Here is a 25,508-nt window from a genome sequence, read left to right on the forward strand (position 1 = left end):
CGCGGGAAGCCGGGGCTTCCAAAAGCCGTTGCGGCCACAGAATCGACCTCGTGCATCATTTGTCGTAGTACTATGCGGAGAACCGAGTGCCGAGCACAGAGTATACATACATATTACAGGGTAGTAGTAGTATACGGAGTAACTACCAGGGCCTGTGTTGTAAACCCCAAGCCACGGCTTGCGCCCGCAGGTCAAGTTCCGCATCAAGTCGACATGATATTGGCGGACGAATCCCGCAGAGAAAAAAAGAAGGCCGGGCTGGATACCAGCAGCCGTTTGTATCGCACTGCAACTCAAAACCTGAAGCTCTCCGATACTCCGTACCGAGAGGCTTGAAATGATCCATTGCCACGCGTTTCTCGAGACTTGCTTGATCCACGGGGCGGAGACGGGCTCGACATTGTGATGTGTCGCTTTCCAACACGCCGCCAAGTGAGAGCTGACGGACGTGGAAGAAGTGCGGGCCATCCGTCGCCAAAGCTCTCCATATGTATGTATAGAGCACGCCAAGTTGTTAGACTTGACCACCTGGTCTGGTTGTTGCAGGAAGCAGTCTTTAGCCGGGGTAGAGCCAGCCGACATACAATGTCGCAATGTTGCACCTCTGATCTCACCACGTCTCTCTCGCGGCTGCATTCATACAGGGACCCGAGTATCGAAAAAAGATAGTACCCGTCACTGAGCAGGCCACCAACAAGGGTCCTTCAGGAGGTCCATTTGCCCCAGAAAGATCGTCGCTCGCACAGACCGATGAGGATGGCTCGGCAGCCACTTTTTGCTCAGGGGTTGAAAGGAGACAGGATCCCAGTGGCTGGTAGTGACAGTATGTACGGAGTAGATGGGTGTTTATTACTCCGTACTCCATGCGCCGTATCAGATGAGTGTTTGTTGCGCCGTATTTTGATAACAGAATGTCTGGGTGAATTGCGCCCAGACTCGGAAAGAAGAAACTCGAGACGCACTGTCAGTCCAAGAACAAGGCCAAACTTGCAAAGGCAAAGATGACCATCCAAAGAGCAACCGCCAATCGCCCCCGTCGTCATTCTGAAAAAAAAAAGGCAATGATAGACGGATACTCAATCAGGCCGCTTGCTTCAACTGCTGGTGTCATACATAGTACACATGCATATATGAAACCTGGCCATTGGCAGCGAATGACATGGTACAGGCACTCCAGTGCAGTGCGGCTCGTGAGTTGACAACATTGAACGCCTACGGAGTACAATAATCATGACAATGGAGAGGCAGGGCAGAAGAGCGGCAGCCCGGATGGCAGAGGTGGCAGAAGCAAGACCTGGACACTCTCCGTTAGCCGGCAACCAGACCCTGGCCGTCATCATGGAAGAATACATACATAAATGCCCCCTGGCGCAAGTATGTACATACGAATAGTATACAATACAATACACACGCTACGACTTCTTTAGCCGCTGTTGAATATTGACGCCATGCAAGGCACACGGCACACGGCACAGGTTGGGACGTGGGCATAAGCGAGAATGAAAAAAAAACCGGAAAAAGAACCGTGGTTGATTTATCCTGAAGCCCTCCCTGGCTGTTTTCATCATGGTGATTGCCGTAATTTTGAGAAAGGCGAGCCGGGCGGACGGGCGTCTTGGTCAAAATAGTTTGACAGCTCAGAAAAGCGGCCTCTCGACAAGGCGACCATTCATTTTACCCACCCACCCATGCGGCCCTCGGTGAAGGGGTCGATGCATCATTTGTTTCTGTCCACATCGAGTGCCCGTACAACGTGTACTAGTATGTACTTGTGTACGTGCCGCTTCGTCTATCTGCCCAGTTGAAACAGCGTCGCTCGTCAGCGCATTGTTGTTGGCGGCATGTGAGACAGAGGACCGACGTAGCATACCCCAGCCCGCCTAGCCCACGATGGATCGTTACCCGTCAAGTTTTTCAAGGCACAATCAAAGTCCTGTTGGTATAGTCGGCAGAAAACAAACAAGTGTGGTAGCCTGCTTCGGGCATCCCGACTACATCTTGAGCCGGCCCATGACACAAAGAGCTGCCATGCATATGACGATCGGGGCCGAGTGAAGACAATTTCATTGACCTCTTGTCTTTGGCAATGCTATTTTTTTTTGTTCTCTGTGCGCCGGCGTGTGCTCGAGCCAAGGTCGGACTTCGGGTGTGTTTCCATGTTAGGCAAGCTACCTAGGCACGTAACTTGGGTGATTTTGCTCGCGCATCGCCCACTGTCAATGCTGGTCCTAGACAATGGCTCCATTGGGGAGAGTCAAGGACCTTTTCCGTCTTCATTTGATGCGCGAACTGCTGCTCCTCAACGTCAAACAGGGGTGCATGATGCCTTGTCTTGCACCAATCCCTCCGTCTTGTGGCACTGATGGCGGCTTTTGCGTGACGTCTGAGCCGCGTTCAAGCATCTGATTAAGGCTGTGGAGCTGGTAATAGTATGGAGTAGTTTGTGCTGCGATTGAGCCGTTTGGTCACCATGTACGGACTAAGTAGCTGTCAGAATCCCTCCATGGAGCAAGTCGATCCACGGCTCCATCAGACAAAGTTTGCAGACCCTCTCAGGTTCTTGGAAAAGAGCATCTCTTGGCGATCGATGTTTATCATGAGGATCGAGCTGAAATTTGGGGGGTGAATTGCTAGACAGGGCTAACAGGTAACTGTAAAAGAGAGGGTTCACAATGTCAGCACAAGACAGCAAGCACCAACAAGTGTGAAAACTTAACGTTTTTGAAACAAGGGTCTGAACAAAAAAAAAAAACTCAATCAGAACCTTGACATATCATTGCCAAGACACGATGCTGGCCGATGGCATCGCAAGCCGCACGCAGCCGAGCAATCCAGTCTTCTTTCAAGCGCCCTGACCATTTTCGGGCTTCTCTGCCCAAGACACGGCTCGAGCTTCACGCCACTTGTCAGGTCCACTGTGTGCAATTCATCCCTCTAGAAGGTTTCTGCTGCGTCAAAATCCTCCAGCCCGAATGGCAGCACCATATGCAAGGTACGGCTGGAACCGACTGAACCGACCGAGGAATGTGTCAAACAAGTTGCCTCGAAGCACTCTGACGTGCCCAGTGGAACCATGGAAAGCCATTGGCGCACCGTGAATTTCTCTTGCTGACCTTCCAATGACGTTCACGGTGCTGATGTAGGGAGTACGGAGTAGTGCTTGGCGCAAGCTGGCTACTCATCGCGCATTGGCCAGAGCATCAACAATTGAGTCTTTGTATTTCGATGCAAGGCTGAAGCTGGACGACCAAGCGTGTGGCTGCTGAGAAGGCCGGAATGTCCATCTCATATTGGCGACCTCACCCACACGCCCCCTATCCGCCGTCACGGGCAAGGCAAAAGCCAAGGGCCAGCTGATCACAGCTACTAGTACACTACTAGTAGCACTTGCTAGAATTAGAATCGCCGACCAAAAGAGTTGCGAGGACGGAGGAATCGACCAGAAATAGCATGGGCCCACAACAGACTCGACGTCGGGACCAGCAAGAGGACGCAGCTCCATCAGCCTTGTCCAGCCGACACTGCCTGCACGTGTGGAATGGCCTACCGGCCGGTTGACATGTAATGTTGGGAGCTACAGACGCCCTGGCAGGACTCAACCGCTGGCGCCAGTTCCTAGCACTGAGGAGTCTTGGTCGCCGTTCACCTGAGCAGCGGCAAGCATTGCCCCCGTGACTGAGGTGAGACGGACTGTCAAGAAATGTGCAGTGGCCCCTTTCATTTCGGTATCCCGTCATTTGTTCAATTCTTGGTGTTGCCAAATCACCTGAGCATGGCTCACTTGGCTGGACAAGTGGTATTGCGCCATCCGCACGATGCAGGTGAGCATACCACGGAGCTGGGATTTCGAATGGTCTGTTCTTCTCCCGGTGAGAGAGAGCCTGCCAATGAAATGAGAGCCATGTCGGAATACGCAGCAGTTTCGAGACACCGCCAACATGGAAGCTCGCCGCCCGCGCTTGCCACCACTATTGCCAACATTTGGTGGCCGGTATTCATCCAATCCACGTCTGCCTCGGCCATTCCGTTCCTTTGGGTCCGATGCTTGCTCGCAGATGCACCGGGTGTCGGGCTGTGGCTTGTGGCATGCGCTCCAGATATTATTTGTGAGGAGACTTCTTTGGTTGCTCGGTCGCACCAGCAGATGAACCCATGGTTGTCGCATCTCATACTTGCTGCTGCAACACACATACATGAAGGATGGCTGGGCTTTTCGGCCCATGAACAGCTCCGGATGAAACGCTACCGGAGCTGCGGCGGTGGCATTTCTGGGAGATGCACGATTTGGTTGTTTCGATTTCATGTGCTCAGCCGACACGCATCCGCATCTCGTATCGTGATACGCAGAACTCCTTTGACATTGAGCATCAGTGACAGCAAGGGCTGGCAGCCCTCCCGTGCTTAGGAGAACTTGAGCTCGGACCCTCTCAGCCTTGTCGGATCTTGTTGTAATTACTAGTACTTCGTACTTGAAAGCTGAAGTCTGGTCAAGTACTTACATAAGTACGGAGTCTGCGATGGTGCTTAGCGTCTCTTCTTTGGGAGTTGTGACAAGCCCGTCGCTGCCAAGTTGGTGAACTCAGCACCAATCACATGATGTGATCTTTGCACTTGATCAGCCGTTGCCAAGTCGTTCGTTCATTTGACCATATCAAACCAAGCACACATCAACCCCCACAGGCAGTCGGCAGATGCCAACCCGGGATGGTAAACAGATTCTTAGTGGCTGAATAACGAGATCTAATCAAGCACAGGGGATCCCCTGCATTGTAACTTCTACAATGTTTGCTGTACTGGGTACTCTGTATGGGGTTGGCCCACCATCAGGTCTTGGTGACCTCGATAGAGAAAGTCCCTATCGATGGGCAATTTGCACTCTTCTACCAGGCAATCGGCAACGCACCAAAGGGTCGACAAGCCCTTGCTGTTTCACGCCACGCCATGGGCTGCGACTCCGTTTGATGCGAGTGGCGCAGTCGTGCAGTGTATTCCTGATGTGCTGCCCGCTGGATGATTCTGTCGATTGCCCCGTGGCCTGGGGATCGTGTTCGATTGCATGTACGGAGTTAAATTCTCCCATGTCCAGAGCCCGGGTCGAGCACGGTGATTGGCTCTAATCCTATCAGGCGTTGAGCAGCCGATATGAAGCTCGTGGCCCGACAAGCCTTGGAGCTGAAAACGTCTCGTCATCACCATTCACGGCCTTTGGCGCCCAGATAAAAGTATAAAATATCCCGTCACTCGGGCGTACCCAGCTGAACAGGCTCGTTACCCGGCATGCGCGTTCTTAAACTTCCACGTTTTGCGGTGAACCCGCTCCACGTTCCCATACAGCCAGCGCGTCCCCGTCGATAGTTGTGGACGCCAAGTCAGCTAACCGGAAAATAGCGTCAAGTTTATTCCGGCGCGGTACTCTTTGGGTTCGACTCTTTCCCATAAAGAACATGACAGATGGGACCTTGCCAGCCGGGAGTAAACCAACCCCAGGATACGGGAATTCCAAATGGGCAGTGGAATTACCGTGGGAGGCCAAAAGTCTTCAACTAGACCAGGTAGGCACCTGACTATCGCGCCCCATATTGTGATTTATCATAATACATTGGTGTGCATTTTATCTTGGGCAAATTTATTCTGCCACACAAGTGATCAAGTCAAGATTTGACTTGGAATCACCAGCCAACGAGCAGCTGGTTGGCTTGCGAATGTTCCTGACCAATCGTCATCCAGCTTGCCAAGATTGCTAGATTTCCCCATCCATAACCAGAGAAGAGATGGTGGGAGTGATCAACGCTTAGAAGCGAGTAGGGCCCGAGCAAAATTCGTCAGGTGGCGGCTAGACAACTCGACAGCAGCCATGGCGTAGGAACCTGGCACTCGTGATTTGCCCCAAGTGTATTCGTATGCCATCCATCTGACAGGTGTGGACCGAAGTGGCCTAGTTAGTACATGGTGACTATCATCGCAGCCACACGATGGCCTGGACTACATGGGGCACTAATAGAGGCTGCGGCTGCGGCGCAGATAGACTTTTGGGGAAAGGCTGGCGTCGTTGGTGCTCAATTTAATATGTATGCAGGAATGGGAAAGGGGTACTGGTTAAAACAAGTAAGATGTCTAACGGTTCAACTCGGGCGGCGGGACAAGGCGAAACGTTCGCGGCGCATCACAAAAGATGATATTGAGAAATGTCGTGCCGTCGGAGCGAGTGCCAGGATGGTTACATGGAGATTTTTCTTTCCTTCGTTCCTTCTTTCTTTTGCTTTGCGTTCGGTTACTTGCTGGTCTCATCTCTGTCATCCATCCATGCGCTCAGAATTCCAGAAGGTGTGGCGATGCCAGATAGAAATGTCTCACTGGGGTACGCCTCGAATGACCGCAAATAGCACAGGCATGCCAGTCTGAAGCTCCTTGTCTCATAAAAAGGAGCGACAGATCGGAAGAAACCGTGGCGTGGCCAATGTACATGTGTTTCGAAGCAACCCACGGCGAGAGCAGCGGACAGATGCAATGATGTAAGAGCACATCACTGGATTGTCTGCAAAAGGCATACGGAGTATGTGTGTCGACAGTGAGGATAAAGGTTCTGGTGAATAGAGTTGTCGTCGTCTGCGGGGCAAACAACCACCAGCCCGACTTTCGAAGGTGTTGCGACAATGGCAAAATGACCACTCGGCTCCATCGAAGGGTCTGGGGGGGTTGGATTGCAGGACGGCAGCCATCCTCCAACGACCAATAACGACGTGCAGAGGAACAGAGTCTGCTGCAGGTGCAATAGGCCGGTGGTCACACTGCAGACAAGTGGTGGATGGTGAACTTGCCCTCTCTCGGAACTCATCGCCAGCTCCACAAACAGCCACACAGCCAGCGGTTCCTGATCCATGGCAGCAGCATGTCTTCCTGGTCGCATGGGGAGGCCACAAGGGACAGATATTGAACACGAATGCGAGCTGTTGATGCGAAGCGGGCTGGTCTGATGAGGATATTCTTAGACGGCGGCAACAAGCACAAAGTCAGGGGTTATTTTGTTTTGTTTTGTGTTTCCTGCGCGTGAACTGGAACGTGAAGCAGCGTTTATAGCATTGTCTGGCTCGAATCGCTCGCCCAGGTCGCCTAGCTGCAGGCGAGCCAGGCCGGGTTGTATGTAGCACGCCTTTGCGGCGGGCAGGTTTTCGCTCCATGGCTACTGATACTGATGAGAGTCATTGGTGATGACGACCTGCTGGTTCATTCCCAGTATGGTGGCAAATCAAAGGGGTCATGGATCCTCGGGAGAGCACACTTCTAGTCTTTAAGTGACGCATCATCATGCCATATGCTGCCCAAGGTGTCGAGCGAACCAAGCTTTCCGGGGTCAAACTGCCTAGCGTTGTGATAAGCGACTTATGTATGTTGCTGCAAGAATCCCGTTTGGGGCAAGAGTCTGCCTCAGTGATTAGCACGACAAGTTGACTGCTTTGGAACAGCAACAGCATGCACGACGATTACCTCATGCTGCCTCAACGCTGGTCCAGCAATTCTCCTGTTACAAGCCGTTGGCACGTAGCGCGGGGAGGCGGTTAGGTTATGCTAATAACAGCACAAAGAAGTTCGTGGTGTGTTCTTGTTCTGCACCTGACGTCCAGGAGGAAACATTGAAGGAAAAGAAAAGAGGCACGCCAAACACTGTGGAGAGCGGGACGCTAAGAGTGCCGTTCACAAAAGGGAAGCGGACAAGGGCGGGTGCACCAAGCCAAAATAGGGCTAGACCATGCTGGAAGACAGCCGCCGCTAATCCCAGGCGGGGCGACGATGCACCAGACGGACAGCAAGCCACCACGCTGCTTTGTTGCGAGGCTGCCTCAGGTTGAGGGTTGGCAAAGGACGGCAACGGCTATCGTCTTGGACAGCTTGTCTGACTGCCTGGGCGGCAAAATTGGCGTCGATTGTCCGCAACTACTGTCGTGACCAGAGAGTTGGTCCAGACTGAGCATCCATTCCACGGCGCTGATCAGTTCTCTGTCCCGAGACGTGAACAAAAGAATGAATGAATTTCCGAGGCGTGAATAATCCAAGACGGAAGGCATTCTGGCCTGTTGGGCAGAGTTGAACAATTCAAGACAGGGTGCTACTACTACTACTACTACTACTATTTGTCTGCACATGGTTATGAATAATTGTTCTTGTATGTACAGAGGCTATTTATGCATCAAGAAGAGCAGGCCGTTGACAGGCTACGGAGCATAGGAAAGCGAAACATGCCACGAGAAACAGCTCCACCTGCCCTCATTATGTCCTTGGCTGCTTTATTGTGCAGATGCCTATTTCTTGTCTTTGCTGCCTCACCCTTTGTGCAGACAGCCAGCATGGGGTACGTATGCATAATAGCGGGACGAGCCATACACGGTCCATGTCGATTTTTGGTATCTAGTACTAGTACCTAGGGAGTATGGGTATGGCCATTAATGACCCTTACCCAGGGCTGATGATAATTTGCCGAGGGGACGAGATAAAAGACTAGATGGCCAAGAAAAAAAAAGGCACTCAAGAAATGCGTCACAATCTAGCGTTGCTCACCTTCCCGATGTCGCCATGAGCTCATCGCCCGGACAGTGCTCGTGACTGGCGGGCGACGTCGCTATAATGGGGCACTGGCACGGAGGAGCACGGGGAAGCACGGATAAGCTCAAGCTGTACGGAGTATGCTCCATCGAGTCACCTCACCTCACCACTGGGATGGCATCATACCATCGTGGAAGCCGCACGTTGATTTGCGTGCTTCACCAGTGCCTCAGGAAAAGAGAGAAGATGCACCAGGGAAGATTCTAGGTTGTGGACCCGTAGAAAAAAAAATCACAAATCACACGCACATCGCGGTGGTGCGACTAGGCCACCACAATATCGACTAGTCCCATGTATCAGCCGGCGCAGGCATTCTCAGCGGCGCCTTTCGTCGTTCGCCCATCAGCCATTATTGGATAGCAAGCTCGAGCAAATTGATGGACAAGGCCGGCCATGCGCACCATGATGGCCTGCCAAGCGCTGCCGTTGCTGTATTGCACACATGCTGTGAGCAGCAGCAGCAGCACACACACTCTCCCGCTTGGCCGTCCGTGTATTCCACTTGGCGCGTGTGCAGGCCCTCGGTACTCCGTACAAGGCCAGGAAATAAAGACGAAAAGATTTGCACAAAAGTGAACATTGGACATTGGACATTGACAGTGGCCTGGTGTGATCAACAGCTCACGCCACTCACTAAGCCGGTGGCGCCCCCACATCGGGTCTGTCACGCCCGTCCTTAGGCGTAGGCGCAGGCGCAGGCGCAGACTCAACCAGCCACGGCCAGACAAGACGGGATTCCGCCATAGCAGGTCAATTGACGTTAACAAGACGGCGACCACGGCGGCTTTCGGTGCACACTGGCCACAAGCACCAGTGCTCACACCACCTCGGACACGCACACCCTGTTCGATGTTGTCGCTGCAGCCAGGGCACTGCAGTATGGAGGTGGACCCCCGTCTGGCCCCATTCTTGCCGACTCCAAGCACCCAGTCGACTCCTCGTCTTCCTCGCCCTTGAGTGCTCTCGCTTGCGAACCGTCACCGGCGCTGGTAATAGGCTGCAGTGGCCAAAATGCTGGTACATAGACATGTACGCTCCTGCCCGGCGGCCCTAGGCAGGTACGCAGCTACAGAGGGCGCTAACTGAGGGTGCTAGCTGGAAATGGCCTCCATGTCGCAAAGGGGGAAAAAAAGCTGTAGGTCCAGATCTAATACCATGGGGCCCTGACGGCCTTCGCGGCCAGGCTGCACAAGTGACTTTTCACACCAGACTGCTTTGCTTGTGCTCATTGCGAATTCCACGCCCCTCCCCCTCCATGGGACCCCTTTGGCCCCGGCGAGCCCATTGATGCCACCCCTCCCCCCAGGTGCCTCGAGAAAGCACACCACACCCGGCAGCTCGCACGCACTCCAATGGCCCGCCCATGGCCAATTGATCGATCCCTGTCTATCCATGTCTCTCGCGCCCCAAGGCTGTCCTTCTGCGCGTCCCTCTCCTCCCACGCCGCAACTATGCACACCCATCCCATCAATCCATACATATACTTACATGTCCTGCCCTCATCTTCAACGCTGCTCCTCTCAATCTTGCCTCACCTTTCTCTCCGTCTCTTCCCATCTTGTCTTGGGCTTTTGGTTTTCTTGCCCCTTTGTCCTCAACACCATCGTCGACCCATCTTGAGCCTTTTCGGTTTGACAGGCAATCAAATGCAACGGGCACTCCACCCATACAAAACCCACTGCATCAGCCCGTCCCGCTTTCGCTCGACTTGACTCACGATCTCAACATCCGCTCCCCACTACAGCTAACAAAAGCTGCCCCCTGGTCTGATACGTCTTTGTTCTACCTGTAACAGTCATACATACGTTGAACTCACGGGGTTCATAAAAGGGACTCTGAGAACACTTTCTTGGACAGCTTTCTCTGCTCCGATATACCACAACCAAACCAGACCAAACTACCCACCACATCCCATTAGCTACCATGGCTTTCAACCTCTGGGCACACCAATTCTGCCTCGCCTGTGACAAGCAGGTTCAGGTCGACGGTGCAGCATACTGCTCTGAATCCTGCAGACTGGCCGATCAAGAGAAGACGTCAACACCAAGCTCGCAAGCAAGCTCACCAGCCTTTGCTCCGGCCGGCTATCCGTGGTCGACTCCGTCACCAAGCCTGTGCCATCGGTCGTCGTCATCCTTATCAGCATCAAGGCCAAAGTTCTACCTATCGCCAGCGTACGACTTTGGCAATCCCCAAGCCTACGGTGCCTCGTCTGCTGCTCGCAGCTTGTCGTTGAGCAGCAACCACACCGCCTCTACTTTTGAGCAGTCCACCTCCACCTATGCTGCAAACCTGACCCCATCGAGCTCGCACAGCAGCCTCTGCTCCATGCAGAGTACGTCGACGACGGGCGAGCCCAACCAGCTGTCTGACAAGGCCAAACAAGAGCTTAAAGCGTATGCCATCTCGTTTGAGCATGTCAGGCTCCAACGTCGACGATCGTACTAATACACACGCCCGAACCTCGCTTCACTCTCGACTACATTACACTTGAAAAAAAAAGTATTATTTTTAACTTGACGACACTGATACCACGAAACTCTACTCAATTAAAAGCAACACCGAACGACGTGGATGGCCTCGCTCGGCTATCCACCCACCCACCCACCTATACACTATTTTCTTCGTCGAATTGTTTGTTGTATCAAGACGGCATTACACGGAGCGATGCATATCGACCACTAAAAAACTGCTTCTGTATTTTCTACGCTTTTTTTGTTAAACATTGGGAAAGACGGGACATGGGCGGCCTAGGCGAGGTGTTCTGTGTCACACATATTAGGCTGGAGTTGGTGTCACAAACTGTTTACTACTACTACTACTACTACTACTTCTACTAGCATGGCACGGGGAGCAATTGGACTTGGAATTGAGGGAATATGACGATACTCGGGATATGCAAAGTCGGCCGACACCAAAGACAGAAGGGTCTGGCATAGACGGGACTTGGCTTTTTGTTACAGAGAATGCAATGGCGCAACGGAGCCAGACGGGCGACATGTGGCCCAGGTTGGAGGGGGGGAAAGCTGGCAGCAACACATGGCTCAAAGATGGGGTACATGAGAGACCTGCACATGGAGATAGATTACGACAAGCGACTGGATGGATAGCTACAAGCACGAACTAGCCTATGGCTGCTTGATTCAATAGAAGCACCGTTCCGTCACAGCCAAACTGAACCTTTGGGTTGCCAGTCCCCCACCCCCACTCGCATAAGTGATGTTGATTGAAAAGGTCCATGACTAGTGAAGACCAAACTAGCTGGCAATCATGCCGGGCGTTGGGTGACAATTGAAGGAGTTGATAGGGCCGAACGGGTTGGGTTCGAAAGCTGACACAAGGCCCAAGGACGGAGCCAGAACCCATCATACCAATGCCAATCGTCGTACGCCGTGCCTTGTGCATTGTGCGTACGTAAAAAAAAAAAAAGCCCACGTATTGCATAAACACGCCAATTACGACACCAAAAAAACCTGTAACTCGGCAATATGGGTCCCAAGGCATTGAGAGCCAATTCGCCACTTCACAAACGACGACCGCCATAAAAAGACGAAAATTACAAAGACGATTCAACCGCCATCCGGCTTGCACGCGGGCCTTTGGTTCCGACACCGGCATGGGGGACAAGCCAACAAAAGAACGGCTCGCCGCCCATTGATATCCGAACCAGCCCGGCCCTTCCATACTCCACCCCCAAACGGTTTCCGAGTAGCATCACTTGCGGCCTCTGTCGGACAAGCGGGGGGAGAAGAAGGGGAAAATTTTCTTCGCCCCCCAAGCCACGCCGGGTGAGCAGGCGCCGAAATCGTCTATCCCTTTTGCGAGCTCGCACCGGGGGGGGAGCATGATGCGCAGAGGGAGGCAGATTTAGAGTTGGCGTGGCCGCGTTCTGGACCTCCACGTCCCATCTGACAGGCGGAGGAGGCGACGTGTACCGACGGGGTCAAGATCGAATGGGACGAATTTTGAGGGCATGGGGTGCGGGCGTGGCCGCCTGTCCGCCGCCCGCCAGATCTATCAAGTGCCCACTGTACCCCGAGGCTTGGAGATTTGGCGGCACGCCAGAGCCATGTTGTTTTTTGGCGGTGGCAAAAAATTACTATTGCTACTAGTATGTAGGACGGAGTGCACGGAAGGGCTTCTCGGCTTTCAATGGGGAGCACCATAATTTGGAGGCATGGCGCTGTGGATGTTGAAGGTGTGGTTGGCTTACAAAGAATTGATTGTGCCGAGGGGGAACTGATTCCTGCGTCTGTTTCACCAGTCGCTCGTACGAGTCTGCGAGAAATGGCCATTGTACGTACGTGGCGGACGGGCTTTGCTTACAGGACCTACCAGACATTACATTGTACTCCGTGCATCGACAGCTTGCCAGCTTGCGTACCTTCCGGGACGGGCTCGCCCAACAAGGCAGAGCGAAGGGGGCCGGCTCGTCATTCGCTGCCTGCTGCCGTACGCAGATCCATTTGGTTTCATGAAAAGATTAATAAATATTCAAAGGAAAGGGAAAAAAAAGGTTCATACACGTAAAGGGCTCGTCCCTGTTCGTCAGCCTGTCCAGGCGGCGTTCTTGAAACCACAGAGACGACAACACATGTTCGCCCTTGTGGTGCTGGCCGTGAGCCAGTAGCAGGCGCCGCGGTGGGGCCCGTCTGCCTCCAAAGTTAAGAATCTTCACAGCACCTGCATAATGTTTATGCAAGAGGAGTTTATGGACAGACCCTCCTTCTCTCCTTTCCCCATTGTTATGGACCGGGATTGGGGGGGAAATATCTTGGGTCAGGAATGAGTAGCGCGGGAGGAGAACGGAGATGGGGTCTCGGGAGATGAAACTCGCTCGGGAGATGGAATCCTCCCGTCATTGATGGCAAGGGGAATTTGTTTTCTTGCTGGGCGACCGAGGCCCAGCAGGCAGGGGGGTTGTCGAACACGCAACTTGCTTGTTTGCAAATCGAGTGAAAAATTCCAAGGGAGTGAGGATGGGGAAAAAAAAAATCGACCCCGAGACAGAACCCTCGATGGAAAACTCTTTTCCCTTCTTCTGTTAGAGGTCAATTGATTATAGTAGCACGGTGTACTAGCAGGTTCATTTTCTTCCGCGAATGCTGCCAAAATCGACCCATGCAGGGTTCTCGTGTCTCACGGGGTGGGTGATGTAAGGGCCGACTTTGCTCTCGGCTTCTCTTGTAACCCTATTGTAGTGGAGCAGAGGGAAATTTTTCACCGCGCCAGGTGGAATGATGCCTTCCTTGGGTACCTAGGTAGGTAGTTTCCCGAGGCCAAAAAAGAGAGAATAGACTACGACATGGCAGCTGATAGCACTGATGATGTTTGTTCGAGCCGGTGCTGGATGCCGGGCGCGGCGGCAGCTGACTGGCCCGGAACAGGTGTGGAGCTAGCTTTTCATATCAACGGGGACGCAATATCGTGCAAGAATTGCATGATGCGGCGCGTTCGACGTCGAGGTGACCTCTTTTTTTTCTTTCTTAATTCACCTGTCGCCATTGTACCCAGCACGACGCATGTGGTCCTCACCCAACCCCCATTGGCAAATGCCGCGATGCGACTCTTTTTGCAGACGGCGGCCGGTCCCCTAAAAGACGACATGGATGCATTGACTGGTCGGCCATCTCTTTTTCTCGGGCGGGGAGCCAATTGACCGCTCGGCAGTTCCCGCCTGCCGCAGTGGGCACGCGACACAACCCAACCGGATGCCATTCTCGACCGCGAACGCATTGGTATCAAATTGATGTTCATTGGCAATCTGTGCGATGCCGGCACCATCTGGGCCTCTGCTATATCTGGCCACCCGTCCACCCGTCCACCCGTCCGTCTATCGAATTGTTGAATTGTTGAATTGCTTATTTTATTTTTTTCAAACTAGGCGGACCGGGTGCAAGTCTCACGCTCACGCGTTCACGCCTCCAGAACAGCCCACTCGTTCAGTCGGAACCACGAAGCCGCTGCAGCAGGGAAAGCCAAGCCCGGCCGCACGGAGTACAACACACCACCGCCGAGCAAGCTGGGCCAGTGGGAGGACAATCCGTACTCCAGTCCATGTCAATAGAGGCAAAGGCAGGGCCCGAATCCCTCTTTTTTTTTTTTAGTATTCTGAATTTCTCCCCGGCGGCGATCGGCAAGTGGATCGCTGGTTGTGAGTGTCATGGTACGCAAAGTACATACATCACGGAGCAGAGTCGTACGTTGCCTGCGTGAAAGAGGGTTACAAGCCTCCGGACACAAAAAGACGACGGCAAGTCGAGCTCTTGCAACCGATCACCGCCCCGCTTTTTCACTGCAAGCACGGAGAAAGTGCTGAGACAGATTCGGCCCCCAAGCGTGATCTGATCGGGCGACCACGAGGGCGAAGGGGGAGAGGGAAAAAAAAAAGAGGCCGTAGCCAACAAGGGTGTTGGTTTGCCCACTCTAAAAAGCAAAGACCATTCGCGACGCTGTTGTCGTGTGATGTCAATGGACAGACACTACAGAGTACTAGTGCCTGCTTATTAGGCAGAGTGATTTGGAAAAGCCATCGGATGACGCCGAGTGGCTGATACACCCGGGTCCCTTTCGCCATTGATGTTAGCTGGCGAGCCTGCACCGCGTACGTGCACTAACGCACGCGCTAGCAGCACGTAGCTCGACCAGACAACAAAAAAAAAATTCTCGCTTACGGACAACAGCTAGGGCCTGATCGTCCGAAGCCTTCTTCTCGGCCGTGCGGCAATGACGTTGCACGCCCAGGTAGCTAATCTCGATAAACTGCCAGACCCGCGTCACATTCTACCACAAACACGGACGAAAAAAAATTAGTGCCAGTACTAGTCTTTTTTTTTGTTCTCTCTTTCACTCGACAGCAAACATTAGTTGGTGGCTCTTGTATTTTTATTATTATTAAGCGGTTGCGCAGACTTGGTGCTACCTGTACATGTGCTGGACATGGCTTGGCACGTCTTGGGCAAAGTAACTTTTCCTTCGTTGACGTTACTTTTTGCTCTCTGCAGCTGGCATTGGCTTGCCCTTGTTGGCGTTTGCTTATTCATTTATTTATTTACTTATTTATTTTTGCTTGGGCTGAGTTTACAGGACTGTCGATATGGCCTTGACGTACACGCCACCCCCCTCCCCCTGCAAGTTGACTCTCACTACGGAGTACGTACTTACCTGGCTTGAGGACAGTACCGAGTACTCTGTACAGCGCAGTAAAAAACGTGGGCCATCTAACAGAATCGTTCCATGGCCTGGTTCCAGCACCGGACTCTATGCATGGGCTGGAGAAATGCACCGTGAGTTTTCGCACACGCCGCCAAATCAAAGGCAACTTGACGTGTGTGTACACCCTGCGTTTGTACAAGGAAGCTGAAAAAAGTCCATGCCCCCAGTGCCGTCTTAGACGCGGTCTCTCACCCGTCATGGTACCTGCTACCTGCTCCGTGCGTTGCGGCTCAACGTCGACGGTCGTTTATCATGCCGTTTCAAGCCGGCGGGGGCGCTTCTTTCTCGTATGAGTACCATGACAAAGCACCGTTTCCCCCAAGGCATGGATGAGCTCTGCAGGCACGACGTTTGGTCAAAAAGGGCACAAAAACAAGAGAGCACGGCCAGACCGGCGCCGTGTTTCGGGTACGCTCGTTTCGGAGCGGCATGAAGCAACAAGACACCCAAACGCCATGACGAACCACCAGGCGCAGCTCGTGATGCGAGCCGTACACGACGCTGCGTGCACGCATCAACGAGCCGCCAGTCGAGACCGTTTCGAAACTCCATCATCTCGGCCACCAGCGGACGTCATTCGTCCACGGTACACATCATCTTCCCACAGTTTTACCAAGATGGGGGTTCCCAGATCAAAAACATAAGCCTTCAGATCCGCTGTCAGACCCGCCCGTTTCATCCTCAGCCCTCCACGTTATGCCTCGGCCGTCGAATCCTTCTCCATCCCTTCCTGTCCAAGCAATGCCATGATTAATTGTACATACATGCGTACTAAAGTTTTCTTCTCCGTCCTGTTATTCGTACACCTTTTGTTTTTCGAGGTGGAGCCGACGTGTGTCTATGTGGCAGTGTCGCAACGGGGTCTTCCCTTGCGAGAGCATGAAGAACAAACAAAAAAAAAACTCACAATCCCGTCCAAACCTTATCACGCCCAACGAAAAGTCTGCCTGAGCCCCCATCTGTCTCCGATGCATCTTGTTCCGCTGGGAGAGAGGCCGTGGTTTTCTTCTCCAATCCTCTTTGGGCGTCGCGTAGGGCATGTCGTTTTGGTGGTGCCACATGGACGCAGAGTTCACACCCTTCCATTCCAGCTGTTTTTCCTTCATGGAAGGGCACATCTTTGCCAATCTCGGGCAGAGGGGGGGGGTTACCCGTCGCATAGTGTGAAACAAGGCAACTGTGCCCCATTGGGTATTTGTTGATGGGCTTCGAGACCGCCGTGTTTTTCCCTGTCTGCGGGATATCTTTGCTGGAATGCGGATTACCTTTGTCTTCTTTTTGGGCGGGAGGCAGCGGGAATAGATACGGGAGGTGGAAGGGGGTTGTTGAGTGCTTGTGGCGTTTTTGCTGGCGGCTGAGTTTGGGATCTTGGGGGGTTCAGTTTCCCCGTCTTGGCTCCGACGTGAGGAATTGTTGTGCTGTAGATGGCTGCTTTGATGTTATTGGGGGGGTCGCGATACATGCTGTGCGAGCGGTTGCTGCCCAATTGGTTCATTGGTGAGTTGCTGAGGAGTTGGAGACGTAAGAACGAACAGGCTGTTCAGTTAGACGGTTAGGCACGACCTACTAGTTGACCACAGTATGTTTGTCACTAGATAGAAGGACGTGAGAAGATGCTACTTTGTAGTGTGCGGTACGAGCAGTACGTATTGCTCTCCTGAACCCTTCCCGGTTGCTAGCTTCCTAGAGCGGTGACTGCAGCCGACGGATAGCAAGCACGTTTCAGGATGGAACCGTGACTCTCTCAATAATAGAAATGCCAAATTCACCAGTCCTTGACTGAAATGCTGTTGTCTCTTAGTTTCGGGGCTCGGTACGTCAAATGGACGGTCACTGCAATGGCGTGAGAACAACTTTAGATGGACATGCCAGACTCGGATGCTGATCATTGCTAGAGCTCAAGACCTAGTAGTATTATGGACGACGACGACGACCTTCTGCCAAATTTAGATTGGAATGTTGAAGTAGGAGCTTCAATCAGCCCTCCGATAAGAAAATTCTGTACAGACAGCAAGTCATTCCCGTATCAATATAAGCCGGGCATGCAACAAGTCGAGAATTGCTTGACTTGGAACCCTTCTTATCAGTCAGAAACTGATGACCATGAGTCAAGGGATGCCGAGGTACCTTTGGAAGTTGAGAGTAGACAGCTGACTTACCGGAATGTCTTGATTCTTCCATTGACAGATATGTAGTTCTAAAGAAGCCGCCAATTGCTGTATCGTTCTTTCGCCAAGTCGTTGCTGCAGTCCTGTTTACCACCATGACGCCTGATGACTCCTCAAACTTGGAGGCAATGTAGATACGAGGAGCCCAGACTCCGGATTCAGTCGGCTAGTTCCGCGACGGAACTTTCGCGACGCCAGGGCAGAGCCAACATATGGATGTAGTATTGGTTCTTTATCAGAGACACTCTAGATAATCTACTCGACGCAATTTTCTAACCCTCCACCGTCCCCCTCCTTACTGACGTGGCATAGGAAAACCCTCGTGGGGGAGAAAAACCTATATGCGCAGCAGGGTGTAAAAGTATGTGGCACCGGATATCGAGACGCAACGAGTGGGACAAGAAAAAGAACAAAACCATCTCTCAAGGCTCATCGAATCCTAGACGGGAGAGCTTGTTGTTTCGCCGCGCAGCAACCACCGTGTCGTCCTGATCCTTCATCCGTCTCGGCCAACTTGGAACTTAGGCGACCTTTTTCAGCTCGACATCGCTACGCAGATATGTGAGCAACACCAACAAATTCTTTATGGCATTGGCAGGACTTACAAGATGAGGGTGGAGTTGGGAGGGATGGTGGGAGGATATCCGCTGTAAGACGGACGCAGTCAGTACGTTGGCAGCGGATTTCGGTTTGGGTTCGTGTGCGCAAGCTTACCGAGCACCGTAGGCAAAGTCGGGGCTAATGTCGAGAGTAGCCTTCTCGCCCACCTTCATCTGAGTGACGCCCTGGTCCCAACCTGCGCAAAAAAGGGTTACATAACGTTGTCCCCCCCGTTTCCTTTCCATGGCGTAGCTGGGAACTGCTATGACATACCCTTGATGACCTGGCCGACGCCAATCTGGACGACGAAATCGCCACGACCGACAGAAGAGTCAAACCTTTGGCACGGGTGGCCCCAGTTAGTCACCTTGTTGGTTGAAAAGGTGAGACTGCTGCCCCCCTTGGGGTCGGCTGGACCTACTTGGCTCCCTTGCTGTCAGGCTTGCTGGTATCCTTCAGCCAGCCGGTGTACTCAATGGTGACGGTCTGGCCGTCGGTGGGCTGAGCACCGGAGCCCTGCTTGAGAGTAGTCTTGGTCACACCCATGATGCTGTTATGACTTGTGATTGTGTTTTTGGAGACTTGTTGCGATGGGGAAAAAATGTAAGCATGGTTGAGAGAAACCTAGGGAAATAAGAGCATGAGTTGAGGTCCAACTTACAAGTGAGTGATTAGAGCTTTCGGCTGCTGCAGTAGATCTTCTTATCTTTCTGATGAGAAGCAAAATACGAGACTAAGGAGGAAGAAGACGAAAAAAAACCAAAAGCCCTTGTCTCGTGAGGTTATAATTCTGACAAAGGGCTTAAGAAAGAGGGGCAACCGGGACTCGTGAAATTCGGACCAATGACGTGGGGCTCCTTGCAGGCACGCGGGGCTGTACGTCACCATGCTTGAACGGCATTGGCGGAAGCGGGGGGAATTGGGGGGAACAGGGCACAATTGCTCTTTTGCGGCCAAGAAAACGTAAAGGGCATCAAACACCTCTCTCGGTTTGGTCACTTGTTGGCTATAGAGACAGACATTGCGGCTGCGATGCTTGTTTGCGGAGAAGAGGAATGTTGTTGACGCGACCAGAAATCGCCCATGACACCGAACCCCTCCCAGCCTCGAACGTTGAAGCTGCTTCTTCCCCACGCTGCCGGACGCAATGGTAACCTGCCATGCAACACACGTTCAGTATGCCGCTCGAGGCGGACGAGATGCTCCCTCCGAAGAAGAGTCTTTCTGAAATAAACCAGCTATATGTCGAGTGCTATTTGATGCAAGTTGGTGCAGGAAACTCACGGCATGTCTTTCATGGGTAGCCGTGGAACCAGAGTCCAGAAAAGTCAATAATTTCATAGACTCGAAAAGTGATGCATGTTTTTCTTTTAACAACTCATACTAATGCCAAGTTGAACGTGGTTTGACTGATTCAAAGTACCTGTTTTCAAGATGCCGTATTCACCTCATATCTAGCTCTGCCGCCGTGGTTGACGGTACGGTACAGAATACGCATCGAATGAAAGCAAAACGGTCGAATTGAGTCGTCTTCCGATACGGCGCCGGCTCCGATTCTTTCAAAGACACCGCCGGGGAGCAACGGAATAGGGATGATTCCGCCTGGATGTGTCACCATGGCCAAAGTAGTTTTTACTTTCTTTTGGAGAAATCGAAAATGGGACCGACTATGGGTAGACACGTGCAGATAGATCGACACCAGCCTCGATAGCCGTCCACATGTACATGTTTACAATGATCCAAGTCGTGCCTGCGCCCAGCCGAGTCGCCTCCAGAGTCCAGAGTCTGCGATAGTTGTATTATGCCAGCGGCTATGGCACGAGGAAACGCAGCAAGCAGTGAACTCGAGCCAAGTCTCGCCAAACCCCGCGAACCCGAGGCGGAAGGCAAGTTACAAGGGCGATATGAACCACGCAGCGGTCTATGCCGCCACAGCAATGGCCGAATGCTTTGAAGCACGCTATTCCAAAGGTAAAACCCCCCTGTAGAAGGAGAGGATGGACATCTTGATGAACCAGTGGACGGAGAAGTAAATAAGGGCGTTGGGAAGGTTATCTGATTTTCTATACAAGTTCAAGTCAGTCCTTGCCTCGAAATGGGCCGTATAAATTTTTACTCTACTTCATAATTTGCCTGAAGCAGTCTTGAAATCGTCGTCGGCCCCGCGGCCAAGCATGGCGTCCCTTGGCCGCTCTGGCAGGCATCTCACTTTTCCATTTCAGTACGTAATCATGAGAAATAGGATGGCCATGATGAGTCGAGCATGTAATCCGTATAATCACCTTGAACGGTGGGCAAAGTCAGCCCTGACAGGACAGGAATGAGGATGCTTGCCGCCAGTATTGGAACAATTCTCTTCTCTCGTGAGGTCACTGGTGGTCTGGCAAGCAGTATCAGGCCCCGGCATAGTCGCCAATGGTGCTCGAAAGTCGCCATGCATGCCGAAGAAGACAATCCAGTCAAGGGCATTGTGTTATTTCAAACTCCCATTGGTTGGGTTGCGATATCCGGATATGCCGTGCTACCTGGGCCCGGGTCCGCGGTCTTGCAACGGCAAGCTGGGACACCCCTGGCCGCCTACACTTGTACTACCACACATCCGGCGAAGAAGCAGACAAAGCATCCAGATGCCCCATGTGGATTTTTCTCGGGGCCCTGGCCATAATGTCGAGTGCTTTGTACACTTGATCCGAGGGGGCCATGTGCCTACGCCTGGCATGAAGCTTCCATCCCGCCGTGTGTATCCCGCCCAAGCAGCCCACGATTAGAAAGAACCAACGGCAGAAGCCCCGGGTGTGTGGGACAATTGGCCTTGAAGCACCCTGCCCATGATTGATTTTGCCTGGTAGTTTTGTGGCTGCTGACAGCCCAGCTATTTGCTCGCCATGCCGTCTCCCATAGCCGGCCATGACGAGGGCCGCCGGCGCAAATCTCGGGGCGTGCATGTTTTATCCTTGCTTGGCTGCCCTCTTGTCGGGCGATTCCAACCTTGTTTGCTTCGCTGTGTTGTGGCTGCAGACGGCGAGGTATTTCGAACGCAGCCCCTTGGTGCTGCCTCGATCATGATTGGTTCAAGTTACATCGTGACGGCTTCAGCCACCTGCAGCAGCAACAGTTTGCTCTGGTGATGGAGCTCGCTGGATTTTCCCCGACTCTCCAACTCTCGATTCCGGGGGCTGCTGCCTGGGCGGCTTGGCTTTCGCGTCCAAAAAAAAAAAAAAAGAAGGGGGCTCAGAGACCCGAGGCGCGTCCTTTGAATCCCGCCCATGGTTGCTAGTATAAGAGGGAGGTTGTCTTCCATCTTCCTTTGAATTCGGCAACAACTTCTCTCCCCATTTAACCAACCCTAAACCATGTAGATCCTCGCCGCCTGGCTGGCCGGATTTCCGAGATGCTGCCTTTTAGACCTCATCAACTCCCGAGGACAACGAACCCTTCGCAATCTCGGCCAGGTATGTGCTTCGCACCCTTCACCAGGGGTCGCTGGATAGCTAACGAGGTCCTCAGTTGAAGAATGGATCAATGACATATATCTTGGCTCATATGAACAGGGCAACGACCCAGCGGTCGACTGCATGTGCCTGCCGATCCGATTGGCGCCAGAATCCAGAATCCGGAGGTTCCGCAACGATGAATCGGGGACGGCCTTTTTGATGAGGCGGAATGTAGATGGTTTCGTTTTGGCTTCAGTCATGATCGTATACGCCTTCCCCTCCATCTCGCACGAGGAAATGGGAAGGGAACATGAGTACATCAATGCGTTGGCCGATCACCATGGTCAAGCGACCATGTATGAGATTGGCTTCCTTTGGGTCGCGCCCGAGATGGCCGTTCTTCTCGCCCAAGACTACGATATGCAGAATATTGTTGCCGCCATAATCTCCCCACTTACATGTTGGAGGATAATGCCTCATCAAACGTTCTCGGTTATCATCTTTTGGGACGAAGAAGAAAATCTTAGGGCCTATATCCCCGACCCCCAAAGCATGAACGGCGACGACCCGGGTTATATCGAGGCAACAAACCTTTCGGAAGTATTCCCGACTTGCAAACAAACTCTTAGCAGCGCATCCCAACAGGAAAGGAACCTAGGGACCACGTTGTTCGGCTATCAAAATGCGTCTGCAGGAGCCGATGACCGAGCGTATGAACTACATGTCCACATCAAGAGATGCAATCAACTAACGTGGCACGCAGCAATATTGGTGCCGACGATTTTTTCACTGATGGCCACCACATGAAGAGAGTACAGAGCTTCTTCAGCACCATACGACGACCGCATCAGAGGCGAGTCAAGATTGCTGTCCTTGACACTGGTCTTGATATCAACCATCCACTCCTGCAGAAATTCGTTCGAAGCAAACAAATAGGAGAGGAGCTCGGCCGTGACTTTACAATGCATCCCCTTGGTGAACCGGATTTGAAAGACAACACCGGCCATGGGACAGCCTGCACCCATTTACTCCTCAAGACTTGCCCTACGGCGGTTGTTTACACCGCAAAGATATCAAATCAATCAACATTTGATGAAAAGACAGCAGAAAGAATTTCCGAGGTAACTCTTTCTTGCCTAAAGTAAGATTATGTCAGTTTGTTTGCTTACGAATTTACTTCTCTGTAGGCAATTCAAACCGCCATTACAGAGTGGGAAGTTGACATTATATCAATGTCCCTCTCTTATGAATTCGAGGTAGAAATCATCGATGAAGCTCTTAAGAATCGTCAGAGGGATAAAAAGAGACCGGTATTATTCTTTGCCGCTTCAGGCAACTTTGGTAAAGATAAAGGTGAACACTCGGCTGGGTTTCCAGCCCGCCATGAAAACGTGATTTGCGCAAGTTCGTCCACATATGAAGGAAACAAATCAGATTTCAACCAGGGACCTGATGATATGAATAGATGGAAGAACTTCAGTATTATTGGAGAGAATCTCTGCGTTGCTTTCTCCGCCGAATTAAATCGCGGAAACTATGAGAAGCGTGTGAGTGGCACATCAATGGCAACGCCCATCATGGCTGGCATAGCTGCTTTGGTGCTTGAATTTTGCAACATTTGGAAAGAACGCGGTGGGAGACCTACGTTGGAAAAGGCTGCCACAATGCAGGGGATGCTGCAAATATTCCGTGGGTGTATGCTATCAAATAGCAATTCCTCATCTCAGCAGGGTCACCTCAATCTTGTTCCGTGGTATCTCTTTGATGGCAGTTCATACACACGCGATTATGCATCAGTAGGGAACCACATTGCGGAGGCGCTGCGGCGTCTTTGAGCCATGGCCCCTATTTCCTTTGTCGGTCCAGGCGATGCTCTGGTTGAAGATTGATTAACAGTAGTACAACTTTTGTCTTTTGGTCAAAATTTTCATATTCTCCGTCGGTGTCCTAGCAGATAAAAATTAGGAAAAAATAAAAAAAATAAAACAAGGAGCAAAAAGTGGCCAATACAGGGGTAAATAATGGCCAACATCATTCAGTCATCCGTTCCTTGTTGTCATAGCCTTCTCCATCAAAAGGCTGATCAGCCACTTTATCTATCTGGAAACCCGTCATCTCGGCAAGCCCAGGATCTACCCGGTCTGCCCAATCTGGCTCGACGGAATGAGTACTACCACGACTGAAGGATTCCAGTGAGGGTTTTTTGAGTATACCCGTCCAGATGATCTCATGGAGCCTGTAGGCAAATACAAACGAAGAAATGTCTGCCACTGATTTATGATTCTCAGTCATGGTATCCCTGTGGCCACCTAGGCCGGTCCTTATGGGTGCTCCCACCAGAGAAAAGTCGCCTGCAGCACCCGCGCCAACGTGGCTGGCTCTAGAAGCGGTTGCGTCCAGACTCACCCCTTCAGCAATCCGCAGGCCAGTCACCATGTACAACCGTGTTTGACCAAACCATGGTTTCTTCGTGGGTACATGGTCGATTTCGAGTAGTTGCTTGGCATAAGAGACAGAGGGCTGAAACATGATGCTGCGTATTTTGCTTATGCGATAATTGGACCTGTCATGGCGGTGGTGGTTTGCGTTGGCATGGGCACCAGCCACAAGACCAGACGCATCGTTGAACAAGGCGTGAAATTTAGCGCCAATGGCATTGGTAAACTGCTCATTGACGTCTTTCCAGCTGGTCTCGTCGCGAAGTGTGCCCTCTGGGACGGAGAGCAAATTGCTGGATACAAGGCCACTGGAGGCATCATAGGGATTGGTCAAGACCTGCCCCAAAGAAAGAGCTCCCCCCAGAGAATAGCTTGGTGAAGTCGTTAGGACCCAATTTTTGGGAGATTTGTTGGAGGCCATGGAGATTAAAGTGTCGTTGTATACAGCGACGCTTATTGTGAGAAGAAAGAAGTTGGGTTCGTTCGCCCTGGGAATGAAGAAGGCCGGGCCCGGCAGGGTTTTTGGTAAATTATTATCATGTTTTCCACCAAATATGATAGAATTGAAGGCCGCACGTACTGTGCCGTGATTGGATTCAGCGTGCAGGATGTGGTGTATGTGTGAGACGTGCAGTTATGCATGCGGAATTGCATCTCGAGACAAATGACCGAGAGTCACCGAGGTCGGCCGTGTACGTAGGTCTGGCTCGGGTTGGATTTCAGTGCTTCCTACAAACGACTTGAATCCATCAGCAACAAACTGTCGATGCATGTTTCGCCGTCTGTGTCCATCCACTTACCAGCAATGCCATCACTGGTCCTTGAACGAACCCAAGCTGGATCTGAAGACACTTGAATAAGGGGGTCCGGGGGTTTTTTTTTTAACTTTATAGCAAAGGAGTGCGTTGTCAAGGCCCAAGTTTAGATGCGGGTTGAGCCTGGGTGCCTATGTAGTCATGTGGCCACATCCGGCCCAATTCGGAAGTAGCTATCAGTAGTGATCACCACCCGCCTCCTACCTGCACGGTTCAAATTTTACCACTGATCAGACTGTA

The 25,508-nt window shown here is 52.2% G+C and overlaps 5 protein-coding genes across 5 annotated transcripts; 3 read left to right on the top strand and 2 right to left on the bottom strand.

The window, feature by feature from the left end:
• Window positions 1-7,305: 7,305 nt before the first annotated feature.
• On the top strand, window positions 7,306-7,543 carry G6M90_00g048650 (uncharacterized protein; the record flags this gene model as incomplete). Its single annotated transcript, XM_066130444.1, has 2 exons — window positions 7,306-7,384; window positions 7,464-7,543. 2 exons carry the CDS (start codon window positions 7,306-7,308, stop codon window positions 7,541-7,543), a joined length of 159 nt encoding a protein of 52 aa, XP_065986277.1.
• A 2,978-nt stretch (window positions 7,544-10,521) lies between these two features.
• G6M90_00g048660 (uncharacterized protein) lies at window positions 10,522-11,046 on the top strand (the record flags this gene model as incomplete). Its single annotated transcript, XM_014689493.1, has 1 exon — window positions 10,522-11,046. The coding sequence occupies one exon, from the start codon at window positions 10,522-10,524 to the stop codon at window positions 11,044-11,046; it is 525 nt and encodes a 174-aa protein (XP_014544979.1).
• A 7,456-nt stretch (window positions 11,047-18,502) lies between these two features.
• FPR1 (FK506-binding protein 1) lies at window positions 18,503-19,127 on the bottom strand (the record flags this gene model as incomplete). Its single annotated transcript, XM_014689494.1, has 5 exons — window positions 18,503-18,530; window positions 18,587-18,628; window positions 18,696-18,777; window positions 18,855-18,919; window positions 19,003-19,127. 5 exons carry the CDS (start codon window positions 19,125-19,127, stop codon window positions 18,503-18,505), a joined length of 342 nt encoding a protein of 113 aa, XP_014544980.1.
• A 2,845-nt stretch (window positions 19,128-21,972) lies between these two features.
• On the top strand, window positions 21,973-23,850 carry aprE_0 (M-protease; the record flags this gene model as incomplete). The annotated part of the gene is made up of 4 exons (XM_014689495.2): window positions 21,973-22,033; window positions 22,089-22,725; window positions 22,779-23,136; window positions 23,203-23,850. The coding sequence occupies 4 exons, from the start codon at window positions 21,973-21,975 to the stop codon at window positions 23,848-23,850; spliced, it is 1,704 nt and encodes a 567-aa protein (XP_014544981.2).
• A 196-nt stretch (window positions 23,851-24,046) lies between these two features.
• G6M90_00g048690 (uncharacterized protein) lies at window positions 24,047-24,874 on the bottom strand (the record flags this gene model as incomplete). Its single annotated transcript, XM_014689496.1, has 1 exon — window positions 24,047-24,874. The coding sequence occupies one exon, from the start codon at window positions 24,872-24,874 to the stop codon at window positions 24,047-24,049; it is 828 nt and encodes a 275-aa protein (XP_014544982.1).
• Window positions 24,875-25,508: the final 634 nt, after the last annotated feature.

This window comes from Metarhizium brunneum, chromosome 2 (genome assembly GCF_013426205.1).
Source record: "Metarhizium brunneum chromosome 2, complete sequence".
In the NCBI taxonomy this organism is placed as follows: domain Eukaryota; kingdom Fungi; phylum Ascomycota; class Sordariomycetes; order Hypocreales; family Clavicipitaceae; genus Metarhizium; species Metarhizium brunneum.